Raw genomic sequence first — 12,744 nt, 5'->3', positions numbered from 1 at the left:
AAAAGTTCTGTCTGTGACTATAAGACCATGCTACATCACACTTGGGTGTGGTCACAACAGACAGGTGCTGCAATGTTTTGCTTCATACCAGATTTAGCGTGATGCTTCTCTCTAGAAATATAAGCTGCACCCTGCCTCGTTGCTCATCTGGAGGGCTGCCAGAATCAACACAAAATGAATGTTCCTTGCAGCCACTTTAATGATTGTAACACAGAGAATGCTGGAAGCATGAAACCTTCTACCTTGATGACTTTCAGCTGGACATTAATAAAAGAGACCTGCCTTCTAGACTAATGAATAATACTTTTTGTATACTCAGTTAACTCGGACTATTTGTTCGAGTTAACCATTTATCCTTATGTCGCTATAGTTACCTGTGGCTGCGTTTGGCACGGGCTCGGGCGTAAAAAGCTTCGTAGGATTTAGCTTTCAGCTCTAGCGCCTTGGTAGCAAACTCCTCAGCAAGGACAAAATCCTGCAAGCATATAAAATGATTTATGATGGTACGATGGGGGACATAAGATTTTGAGAGATTAATTTCAAAATAAATGAAAAACATTCTTTCTTGGCATGAAACTAAAGCACATCATAGGTAACAATGCAATTATGAAGACCATAGATTACAAATTATTTTGTAATTTATCTCCAATGTGTACCTGTGTGTGTGTGTGTGTGTGTGTGTGTGTGTGTGTGTGTGTGTGTGTGTGTGTGTGTGTGTGTTGGATAGAGAGAGAGACTCACATTCATCTTGCGGTGGCAGCGTGACAGGTTGAGCAGCACACATACTCTCAGCTGTCTGAACGTCTTCAGCTCATCCCCTGGAAACTTCTGGAGAGCTGACTGATAGGAATGAGCAGCTTCCCTCACTTTACCTTGCTACAAAATCAAACACACACACACACACACGCACAATAATTAGAATATTAAATAAATGTGCGTGGGTCTGGTTAAAATGTTTATTTGTGTGTGTGATTGAGTTTGCCTGTGCTTGCGTGTGTTACCTTGTACAGTCTGTCTCCCTCTTGCATCAGTTTACTCAGGAGAACCATTAAGATATCTGGTTTAGAGGTCGCCATGGCCCAGGTCGCTGGTCCTACACACACACACACACACACACACACACACACACACACATTTTTTATAGCAGTTTCAAACCCTTTCATTGAAAACACATTTGAATGACATTCAGTGGAAAATTTCAAGATTGGTTTAGGTGATTGTAGTACCACCATCTGGCCATTTATAAAACACTTGGTCCTAACAACTGTACCACAAAGGTTAGACTGGATTCCTTGCTTCTACACCAATCAACAACACGTATGATAGGAACAGCGCTACTGAGTTATGTCTCTACCTATTTTGGCTCCCTTTTTGAGCAGAGCAATGACTGCTGAAGTGTTCCTGCAGCCCACCGCTCGGTCCAGAGGACGCATCCCGCTGCAATCCACATGCTCCACAGATGCACCATGATCCACCAAGTACTGCACCTAACACAGGAAAAGGACACAAGCAAGGGCAACATTTAGCATGATTTACTGAAATTCAACAAGGGACCTAGTCCTGTCACCTGCTTTCTTCACTATTGCAGTCAATAAATACTACCACCATGTGGTCCTCTGCAGACGGGTACGGCAGGGACAGACATGCTATTGCTAAAACATGGTAAATACAACTGCCTGTTTCACGCACCACTTCTGGGTCACCACAGAAGGCAGCCAGGTCCAGAGGTGTCCGTCCACTGCGGTCCGCATGAGTAGTGGCTGCACCTCTGTCCACCAGCTCTCCGACCAACTGGAGTTTGCCTTTCAGACACGCCCAGCTCAGCGCCGTCAAGCCCTCCCTGTCGGTCTGGTCGAGAGAGGCTCCTGGAACCACAGAGAGATTCATCTCAGCTTAGGGTCAACAATAACATCGGGGTCAGAGGTCAGCATTAGGATTAGACTAGGGTATTTTAAACAATTAATGCCAGCCACTAATAAAGAGAGGGTGGAATTACCTATATTACAATGTTTAAATTGGTTAACTCAGCATAATGTAAGTGGTTACCATGATCCAGGAGCAGCTGGGCGGTGGTCATATGTCCCTCTGAGGCTGCTGTCATCAGAGCTGTACGACCCTGCTGGTCCACCATGTTCACCTCCACCCCGTGATTCAATAACAACTCCACCACCTGACCGAGACAGACAGATGCTCAACATCTCTGGAGCAGAATCAGACTGTGTTTACTCAGTGTGTGTGTGTGTGTGTTCTGTGCTTTCTATTGTACCTGCCAGTGGTCACGTCTCACGGCACTGAAGAGCGGAGCCGCACCCCGCCTGTTGCCTTGCTCAATAGCAGCCCCCTGATCCAACAACAGCCTGCAGACAGCCAGCCGGCCACTTCCCGCTGCTGCTGTCAGAGCTGACGCAGACAGACAGACAGACAGACAGACAGACAGACAGACAGACAGACAGACAGAGGGAGGCGGTTGGAAACAGGTTTTCTAAATGTCAACATATACATTAAGTATATGGCATGAAAAAAAATGACGAGATTCCAAACGGGTCTTATTCTGTAGGAATTTAAGATATGATTTTAACCAAAAGAGAAGAGTTCCATAAGTTAGTTAAATGAAGATGAAATGAGCAGTTAATCTGTGAATGATCTGCAAGATTTGAACTGAATCATGTACACAAATGTACATATTTGGAAAACATTATTATCATATTTTGTAAGTTGAAAGTTGAGTTTCCAGAAATAAAGAAATAAATTCATTTGAGTGGGTAGCAACTGTTTTTTGAGAAGAAAAATGTCATGAAGAGTTGTGGAAGATGTACTCCTCCTTAATATGATGCAGTATGAGAAGCAAGGATAGAATATAGAATAATAAGGGGCTGTGAAGACCACAAAATGTCATACTTTCATAAGTATGCTGCTAGATTTGGATCAGTCACTGTTTAACTTTAAATGCAGCCTAGATGACAAAAGTCAGCCAGTGAACATGGATGGTGTAAAGGTGCGATCCATTTGTCTCGTGAACTCGGAACCCGTTTTGGAAAGTGTAAATCTCGCAGCTATCTCGCGACATTTCACCAAGACACACCCCCTTTTTGGTCGGAATTTCAGCTGTCCAGCTCGGGGTACCTCACAGTACACCGAGCTCAACGGGGGGGGGGGCACGTACGACCCGCAAAACAAAGATGGCAGCGCCCATATTGAGATGTATTTTCTTTGTATTTGTACTACGTTGGTTGTTTTAATGTCGATTTTAAATGCTCTTACACACTTGTTTACATTGCTGCTTTAGTCCGGTCACCAATTTATGCATTGCACGGTGTTGCTGTGCGTGCAATACAATGTAAAGTTTTGTTTTTGAGCTGGTTTGCTAAATAGGCTAATGTAGCTAACAATAACACTAGCCTGCCACTGCCCCTGGTGGCCCCTGGTGGCCCCTGGTGGCCCCTGGTGGCCCCTGGTGGCTCGAGACAAACGCCACAGCACTTGTTGAAATTGAAATAGGCGAAAATGGCAAAATATTATTGAAATGTAAGACTTGCAATAACGGAATTACTTGAAATGTTAGTGTGTCTGTAGAAAAACATTATAATTTCACATTGAGCTTGTTTAGAAGAGCCACAAGCAATAACAAGAAAGCTGCTGCACTTCTTTCCGACTTGTAATGCCCAAAGACAAACTGGAACGCTGTAAGTGGTACAAGCCAGGCAATGACGTCATGTTCTCGCGGCAGAACAACTCGGGCTCCGAGTTCACGAGACAAATGGATAGCACCATTAGTCACCTTTTAAAGCTACAATCTGTAACCTTTCTGCATTAAAATGCCTATAAACTCTAGAGCTACGTTCTATATGTGGTTGAGCTGTGTACCTCCATTATTCCAAATGTTTCCAACAAAGTTCAAAGAGAAATCTGTCATTTTATTCAGGTAACGCTGCGTTTCACCGGTCGCCTGTCGATGGCGTCATATCCCCTTTGTGCCTGCGTCAGCGTTGTGGTTGTCTGCCAGAAGCTGTCATACATTGACTGTTTATCCAGTCTAAAGCCACATTTTTACCATCCACTGTTTAGATCTTGGTGCTTTTTACCTATATATATCATTTTAACTGGAGGGAGGACTTTAGTCATCGGCATTGTGTAGTATATGTAAGTCCTGCAGTATCATCAAGTTCACTAATGTCAAATCCTTCTATGTTGTGACACAAGTTGAATCTTTTAGGACATTATGACAAACAGTGTCACAAACATTTCCTCATGCTGATGGGCAGTCCCACTATTATTCTGACAGGATTTGTAGTGTGTATCTTGGGCCTGAGCCCACTGATGTGTTTACAGGCTGTAGCTGTACGTGTGTTTATGCATCCGTTGTCTGTGTATATTTAGCACCGTACTCCCTGCACACAATATGCTGCATGTGCTGTAACACCCAGGACCCCCACTGACTCTTATCCACCCCCACCCCCCGATAGACACTCCATGTCACATGTAAAGCGTCAAGTCCACACATCTGATTCAATGCATTACACTTACAAACATCTTCAGGATTATCCCTTTGCACATTACAGGTTCAACTGTGAACTTCTGCACAACTCTCCAGCCTTAAAAACAGATATATTGCACATATTTTCTTTTATTATAATACTATATTTTTTCCTAATTCCTGTACTACTTCCTATTCATATTCAGGTACTCGCTTTTTACCTTCTTTATTGTCTCTCTGTTAATCGTTATGCATCAAAATACCAACAAATTCTTTGAACCTACATCAATAAACCTGATTTTGAATTACTCAGTTCTTTTTTTCCTAAGATGGTGGGAGCCCCACAAGGAGTGGCACAGTGAACACCTCCGTCCACAATGCCCTTAAGTAATAAACAAACTGTTGAAATGCAGTGTTTGAAGTACTTTCTATATCTTATAAACTATCTCTGCTGATGTTTGGTATTCTGTTTATTTTGTGTAGTTGTTGTGGACAGTTTCTGTAGTACCTGTCTCTCCCCACAGACTGTCAGGTGTGTTGATCTCAGGTCTCTCCTCATCTTCCTCATCTTCCTCTGGAAGATCCAGCAGGTATGACACCATCTACACACACACACACACACACACACACACACACACACACACACACACACACACAAACACACAAACACACACAATAACAATTGTTACAAACATATCAGCAATAACAGAATTTCATGATTCAGTATCACACAATATTATAAAGGTGTGTGTGTGTGTGTGTGTGTAGCTGACCTCTGTGTGGCCCATGCTGGCTGCTGCAATCAGAGCCTGCTGCACCGCCTGGCACCTGCTCGCCCCCCTCTGGCCACAGCAGGAGGTGCAGCTCCAGTCTGCATGCTTCAGCAGGAAGCGCAGGACCTCGAGGTGGCCACGCTGAGCCGCATGCACCAACACACACCGACCGGAGCTGTCCACATGACCCGCCTGAGTACACAGGGGGAGACAGAGACTTAGATGCAGTGTCCTGTGCACAGGGATCACTGTGCAAATAGAAAACAGTATGAACATTGCTTCACAGCAGTGACACCACAGCCTCATCTCAACACACACATACAGTAAAGGAACACACATACACACACACACACACACACACACACACACACACACACACACACACACACACACACACACACACACACACACACACACACACACACACACACAATGCTTGAGCTCCAGCTCAATGTTTCTCTAAACCAATCACTGAAACCAATCTTCAACAAATCTGCTTTAAAAAAAAAGGTGCCGCATCACTTTTCTTTGACCTATTATTCATTATGATGGTAAAGTCTACTATAGCTATTCATACTTTTTTATGTATTTACTTTTGATACATGGTATACCTGTTTAACTGTACTTCCACACAATGTATTATTCCTGTTTTATGTATTGTATTATTTATGTATGGACATAAAGGGTTTGTGGGGCCAGTAGGGGGTAATGTGTGTTAAAACTTTTTAAATGTTGATAACTCAGCTGTAATGGAACTCTTCATATACATATTGAAAAAAAATAAATAAAAAAAACAGTTGGAGACTGACAGATTCTGCTGCTGGAGGAGTGGGTTTCACACGCTGCTTGATGCTCCAACAAGCACTTTATTTGAAGCACAATGACGCCTTAAGAACCCAGTTGAAGCACAGATTTGTAGATCTTCTTATGTAACTGTAGCATCTCTCAAATGATTCTGATGGCACACGTCTTTGTTTGTAGAAACATGTAATGTGAAATCCCACAAAACCCTACAAATGATCAGTGGACATGAGGGGGTAGTGGCGTCGGGCTGCTGTCTACCATGGTGTCATTCTTGTTACGACCACAGGATGGCACCAGAGGAAACATTCTTCAAATCCTGCACATAATGGCTTTAAATCCTCAAAGCTAGAAAATCTATGAGGAGGCAGCTACCTTAGCCTTGTGCTGACTCAGCATGGTGACAATGTCCAGATGTCCAGCCGCAGCAGCGAATCCCAAGGCGGTCAAACCATCCTGTGACTGTGCACCCACCTAGAGATACAACACAAGAAGAATCAAGCGTGGTTGTACTAAATTGGCACAATCTCCAGTTAGAACCTAACAGAATGTTTCCATAAAGTCGGGTATTGAAGATATTGCAACGTCAGTGATAACACAAACCTTGAAAATCCAGAAGAACTATAAAAACAGAAAGTACTTTTTACCTGAGCTCCGTGGTCGAGCAGCAGTGCCACAGCGTCACTGTGGCCCAGGTGAGCGTGGACACACAGCAGTGGGGCGTTGTTGAGGACATCACTGCGGTAATCCACATCAGCCCCGCCCATAATCAGCAACCTGCTCACCTGGACAGGTAGGGGGCCAGGTTACAGTCCAACTGTGTCTGCCAGTGTGTGTGGATGTGTGTCAGACCTGTGTTACCTTAATGTTGGGGGTGTAGAGGTTGCGCAGCGATGAGACAGCAGGGCTCAGGCTCTCTGTGCTGTATGACAGCCACAGCCCCTGCAGAACTGAGGAGGAAACCCCAAGCTTCTTACTCAGACCCTTGAGATGAGAATGGATGGACAGTTAGACAGGTAGATATATATAGATATATATATATATATCTATATATATGGACAAACAATTTCTGTTTCAATAAATCCAGCTACTTGCTGGAAAAAAAGAAAAATTGCTGTTTACACCGACCTGTCAGTTCAAGCTCAAACATGAGCACAGAAACTCGCCCTCACACAAGTTACATTAGAGAAAAAAATAAGTATTGTTAGCATAAAAATAACTAACATTAGCACAAAAGAAATTCCTGCTGTTCGCCTGCTACACAAGTTAGGTTAAGTATTATCTGCCACACAGGGTTCAAAAAAATTCTTCTGTGAAAAGTTATAAGCGTAACTACGTGATGCATTTTCCATCCAAAGCATCAGCTCAAACTGATCACCAATGCACTGATCATAGAACCTGCCAAATGCTTGCACCACTCATTAGACACAGGTGTTTGTTCCACACCAGTTTGTGTGCAAAACTACCCACCACCTTAATAAATCCAGGGCAAGACGCTAATAGCTAATACTGCGCTCCGAATTAGATACTGAAGATTTTCCACCCATTACGTGTGTGATTCATTCAGTTGAAAGCGGCAAAACAAGTCCTCATGTCGACCGTCTGCCTATACTGACTCACTTGAAGACTTTGTGTGGGTGTGTGTGAGCTAACCTTGTAGATGTGAGCCTTCAGGATGTGATGTCCCAGCTCCAGTGTCTGCTGTCGGTTCAACTTTCCTTCCTGTCTGCAGAGCCAGAAGGCCAGGAGAGTGTGACCGCTCCTGGAGACAAACAGAGACACATCTCAGTGAAAACCTCTTCTCTTTCTTCCTCCATCTTTTCCACCCTCTCTCTCGCTGCCTGTCGGTGTACCTGGGGTCGCAGAGAAACCTGTCGTCCTGACCCTCCTCTCTCCACATCAGCCACTCCCTGAAGGAGGCGTGGTTTAGCATCCTGCTGCCGTCGTTCCGCCGCAGCAGGAAAGAAGAGAGCTGCTCCAGGCGGTGCGCAAACTCGCCCCAGTGCAGCGTTCCTCCGTTCAGAGCGCCCGCGTTCACCACCTCAAACAGCTGGAGGGGGAGAGGACAGGAGCAGTCACATTACAAGTGCAAGCCATGCTACCCACTCTGTGAGGCTAAGCTAAATGCTAATGTCAGCTTGGTAAATGCTTAAATACTGCTGACATGCTTATATCTGTAGGTGTAATGTTTACTATGTGTTCACCAACTTAGCGCTATACATTAAGCACAGCCGAGGCCGATGGTACCTGCTGGTCGGTCAGTGGGTGCAGTGACGCCACAGTAACGTTGAGCAGTGGAAGAACTCTCTGAAAAGATGACTGGGTCGGAAAGCGCATGTTGAGCTGCAGCAGGTAGACCTCTGCCAGACTCACAGGAACCACCTACACACACACACACACACACACACACACACACACACACACACACACACACACACACACACACACACCTTTAAAGTCTTCCTGTTTACCATCTATCAAACTGAACATGTCTACTGAAACAAACAATTCTGGTATCTAAATGACTACACATCTAAATGAGTCAGTAATTTATTCAATTGTGATGAAATGAATGAACTAATTAAGTGACATAACTCAACCGACAGTTTAATGCTTTCAGGACCTAATCGTCAGCTGACACTTCAATCACGTTCAGCCTTAAACTTTAACTGAAATTCCCGATAACCCTGTAACCCTTCAAGATCACATCCCCAGTCATATTGTCCCCCTATTTAACACTGTATGCCAGAAAAACTAAACATGTCTCTGGGTTTGTATATTGAAATTCAATCATTTTTCCTGTAAAACTAAATGTGGCACATGCTCATGTAAGCATGAACTCACTGATTCCAACCAATAATATCATGACATTCACCTGTTAATCAATCATTAACTCTTAGAGATACAAAGTGAAGAAAAACATAACTTAATCAGTGACTTTGACTGTGACAGTGACTAACTTTCCCCTCTGATGTCTACCCTGCCTCAACTCAGCTAACGGCAGCTACAGCAGCCCGGTTCCGTTACACGGCCTCCCGGCATCCGAGACTAGCTGACATTAGCTGACTCAGCCATCAAACTGTCCTCCATTTCCTTTCCTACGATCGTTCACTTTACCTCCACACACCGTTCTTTCTCCCTTCCTTCCCCCACCCCTTCCTCACCTTGAAGCTGGAGCTCTTGAGGACCAGGTATCCTCCCTCTATGAGATCCAGGGTCAGTTTCAGGTAGAGGTAAGAGCCCTTGCTCAGGCTCTTCAGGTGGCTGATCAGCTTGGCCAGTGCTGCGTTGTCAAGGCGGCCATTGCTCAGAGACACGTTGCTCTGGATCTCAGTGCTGCTGTGTATGCGCTGCATCAGGTAAACCTGAAAACAACAGACATGTCGATGTACAGACAGACAGATATATTGAGAGACAGACAGACAGACAGACTGTGTTCACGTTACCTGCAGGTCCTGGTCTATGGCGCTGTTCTCTTCCATCCTGTCTAGAGAGATGTGGTGAAAAGGCAGAGAAGCTGTGATGTCCTGATTGAGGAAAAGAAAAGGAAAGAGATTTTGTAAGTTCAAGCTTTGTTGTGCTCTAATTGACTGTTTGCTAAGCCCAGCCCCTCCTTAGTTACTGTTGCTACGCCAAGCTTTGCATACTCATATACAGTTTACAAAGATAACAAGGGAGGATTTACACTTAAAATGGTGTCGTTTTTGGCTGGATTGCAGTATAAACACTTAAGTCTTTCCCTGACTTACTGAGTGAGTGAGTGATAAAGTTACACCATTGGTCCGTCGAGTGGTGGACTTTACCCTTTGGCCCGTTGCTCTTTTAAGCAGGCACAAACGTTCAGTCCAGATTGTGTGAGTACAGGCGCAGCACTCTATGGCTGTCGCTAGTGGGCTCATCCCTCGCTCACACAGCACTGAAGATTTTTAGTCTGCGCCCACTTACTACGTGGGCCCCACCTTGGTGTCGCCTTGTGCATCAGTTGAGCTGAGACTGGACAATAGGCTCCCACAAAGAACTTTTTCTTCAGTTAGTTAAATGAACCAGTTGGACCCACAGCTTAGCGGGCTGCGCCTACACTCAGAGAACCTGGAGTTATGGTACGTAACTAATGTTCTATTTCATAAAGATCATCACCAGCGGGTTAAGGGTGAAGCAGGATATGGTCCTTGCCCCACTGGGTCCCCTGGGTTCTGGGTTCTGGGTTTACAATGTGACAATTTTCTCATGATTTTTTTTAACAAAATAAGATTGAAGACGAATTATGACTGAAAACGATTCCTTTATGTCTCAGACAAAAATCACCAAAATATATTTTCTTATCAAATTATTGAAAACTAGGTAGGGTATTCCCTTTTCTTTGCAACAGTGAAACAGAAGTCTTTGTGCCTTCATACCACGATTCATTTTTCATCTCACTGATAATGCGTCACAGCGTCATTTGTTATCTTATGTGCACAGATGGCACAGACAGCACAACACATGATATTCACCATGAGGGAGTGAAGCTGGAAAACATAAAACCTACTTCAATGCATTACTAATGTGTCCCAACAACATCATGTTTTTGAGTTCAAACATCATCAAATATTGCTCTGTGAGTAGTTTTTGTCTCTTTGTGTTGTGTTTTAGTTTTGGAAAGACAATGTTTGACTGATTAAAAACACAACCGTCTCATACCAAAGCCTAAGGTTTTATTGTGTAAAGTGTCTTTTTGCTTCTAAGAAAAAGGAGTCATAAATCTTTGATTTTTGAAGGGAAATTAGCAATCATGAATACTGCTGGGTTGAACACAAAAGCTTACATTTGGTTAAAAATGCCAAACTCCGGCTGTTTGTGATTGTGTGTGTGTGTGTGTGTGTGTGTGTGTGTGTGTGTGTGTGTGTGTGTACCTGCTGACTGGTCTTGACAGTGGTAATGACCTTCAACCAGGAAGGAAATTTCTGGACGTTTTGGGACAGGAAGGAAGTCAGTGTGTCACCGTAGTCCGGCCGGTGGAACTCTGCTTCGTCCAGCCCATCAATTAGTATAATAAGCCCCGCCCCATCCACGTGCAACTTCCTCTCTGGCAACAAAAACAATACAGAAAGAACAGGTTAAGTCCTGACCCTGGCTTTACAGAACAGAAGCTAGCAGAACGCAGTAGAATCCCTATGTACCCCTGTAGAGAGCGTCCAGCGGCTCCAGTATTCCTCTCTGGAGGGCAGAGCTCGGATCCTGGATGCAGGAGCGCAGACTAAGCGTGCTCTGTAGCTGTGGTGAGCGGTGCAGCAGCTCCCGATAGGCCGACAACTGAGGGGCGTCACTTAGCATCGCCGCCATGTTGTGGACGAACTCCGGAACCAGACAGGTGTGACAGTTATCAGCTTGACAGAAATGATATGAGACTACCTGCAGAGATGGACAGGAAGACATATTTGCATGATTGTGGAGTTCTCTACAAGCTGTTTTCATTTCAGATGCAATGTGTTATTTTTGCCTAGTGTCTTGGAAGCGCAAAATTATGAATGACTGGAAAGCTGAGACACATACTTTATCCCACCCCTGCATAAGTCAGTGCCCCATGTGTGCCACCCCAAAAAAGTCCGCTTCTGTCTCCATTCCTCATGCTAAGCTAAGCTTACATCTACTGCCTCCAGTACACATTTACAGTACAGACTGCTGATCAAACTAGAGTGAATAGTTTTACATGAGTGAAAGTACAGAGTTAAACAAAAAGTATGAAAAGTAAAAGTACCAGCCTTCTCAGTTGTATCATTACAGATGCATAAACATGTAAGAAGCATTTTTATGTTGTGGCTGTGCGAAGTAAAATCTTAACAACTTTATACTGTTGGGCAGTTTAATACAATTTTATATTCTAATTATATTTTTTGTTTCTTTTTTATGTTAATGTACTTTGTTACTATCAGGAACTGCCTTCTAGTAATCTATTGTGTGACACACTAGATCTTCATTAAGTAAAGGGGGGATCCTACCTGTCCTGCAAGCCTCCTCAGCGCCTCCTCCTGTCTCCTCCTCATCTCCGGAGTCCCTGGACAGCTTCCTTCTCCTCCTTCCTCTCCTCCTCCCCCTCTTCCCAAGGAATCTTGGGAGAAAGAAACAGCCTCTACACCTGGAATGAGGGTCAGGGGAAGAATATTAGAGTTTTTCTATAAACAGTCTCTCTCTTTCTCTGTGGACGCTGCCTTCTTTACTCTTAACTTCTGTACATTTCTACTGCTTTTGTGTATTTTTTCCACTGCGTGATTTAATGGGTTTCTCTGGTGGTTGGCTTGGCTGTGAGTCTGGTTGCTGGTTGGGAGCCTGGCTGATTTTATTGGGTTCTGCATGATGACTCAGCTGTCTCTTACAGAATGAATAATAACCTCAACCCGTGGCTGGAATAACTCACTGGGGGTCCTTTTGGCAAGCATGTGATACTGACTCCTGCCAACAATTTACTATGTCCCCTTCAAGCGCCTTCCAAGTACAGAGTATGCTGTATAAAATTAAGCAAACAATAAAACATTGCTAAAACGACAGGCTTTTTTTAATCTTTCTGTAACTATGACTACTTTTTGTTTCTGGACATAATTTTACATCCTCTACATTTACATATTCTTGCAGATTTGCAATTTTTTTTGCATTAACTGTCCAAACCCATGAGAAAGGACAGGTCCAGTAACCATGAATTAGGGGTGTAATTCAAAGCTA

At 44.0% G+C, this 12,744-nt stretch overlaps 1 protein-coding gene across 1 annotated transcript in view; it reads right to left on the bottom strand.

The window, feature by feature from the left end:
• The window catches only part of LOC127356969 (protein TANC2-like), a 50,579-nt gene that overhangs the window by 5,141 nt on the left and 32,694 nt on the right, over positions 1–12,744 (bottom strand). Inside the window, 20 exon segments of the mRNA XM_051389071.1 lie at positions 375–475; positions 742–876; positions 1,002–1,093; positions 1,355–1,487; positions 1,690–1,865; positions 2,047–2,170; positions 2,267–2,400; positions 4,983–5,076; positions 5,248–5,439; positions 6,424–6,522; positions 6,696–6,833; positions 6,910–7,032; positions 7,702–7,810; positions 7,902–8,098; positions 8,296–8,430; positions 9,213–9,413; positions 9,495–9,575; positions 10,941–11,113; positions 11,208–11,439; positions 12,027–12,163. Coding sequence (XP_051245031.1) covers positions 375–475; positions 742–876; positions 1,002–1,093; positions 1,355–1,487; positions 1,690–1,865; positions 2,047–2,170; positions 2,267–2,400; positions 4,983–5,076; positions 5,248–5,439; positions 6,424–6,522; positions 6,696–6,833; positions 6,910–7,032; positions 7,702–7,810; positions 7,902–8,098; positions 8,296–8,430; positions 9,213–9,413; positions 9,495–9,575; positions 10,941–11,113; positions 11,208–11,439; positions 12,027–12,163 — 2,806 coding nt within the window.

The sequence above is a fragment of the Dicentrarchus labrax genome, unplaced genomic scaffold, assembly GCF_905237075.1.
Source record: "Dicentrarchus labrax unplaced genomic scaffold, dlabrax2021, whole genome shotgun sequence".
Taxonomy (NCBI): Eukaryota; Metazoa; Chordata; class Actinopteri; family Moronidae; genus Dicentrarchus; species Dicentrarchus labrax.
The sequence above is the reverse complement of the archived record's forward strand: the minus strand, read 5'-3'. Positions and strand labels throughout refer to the sequence as shown.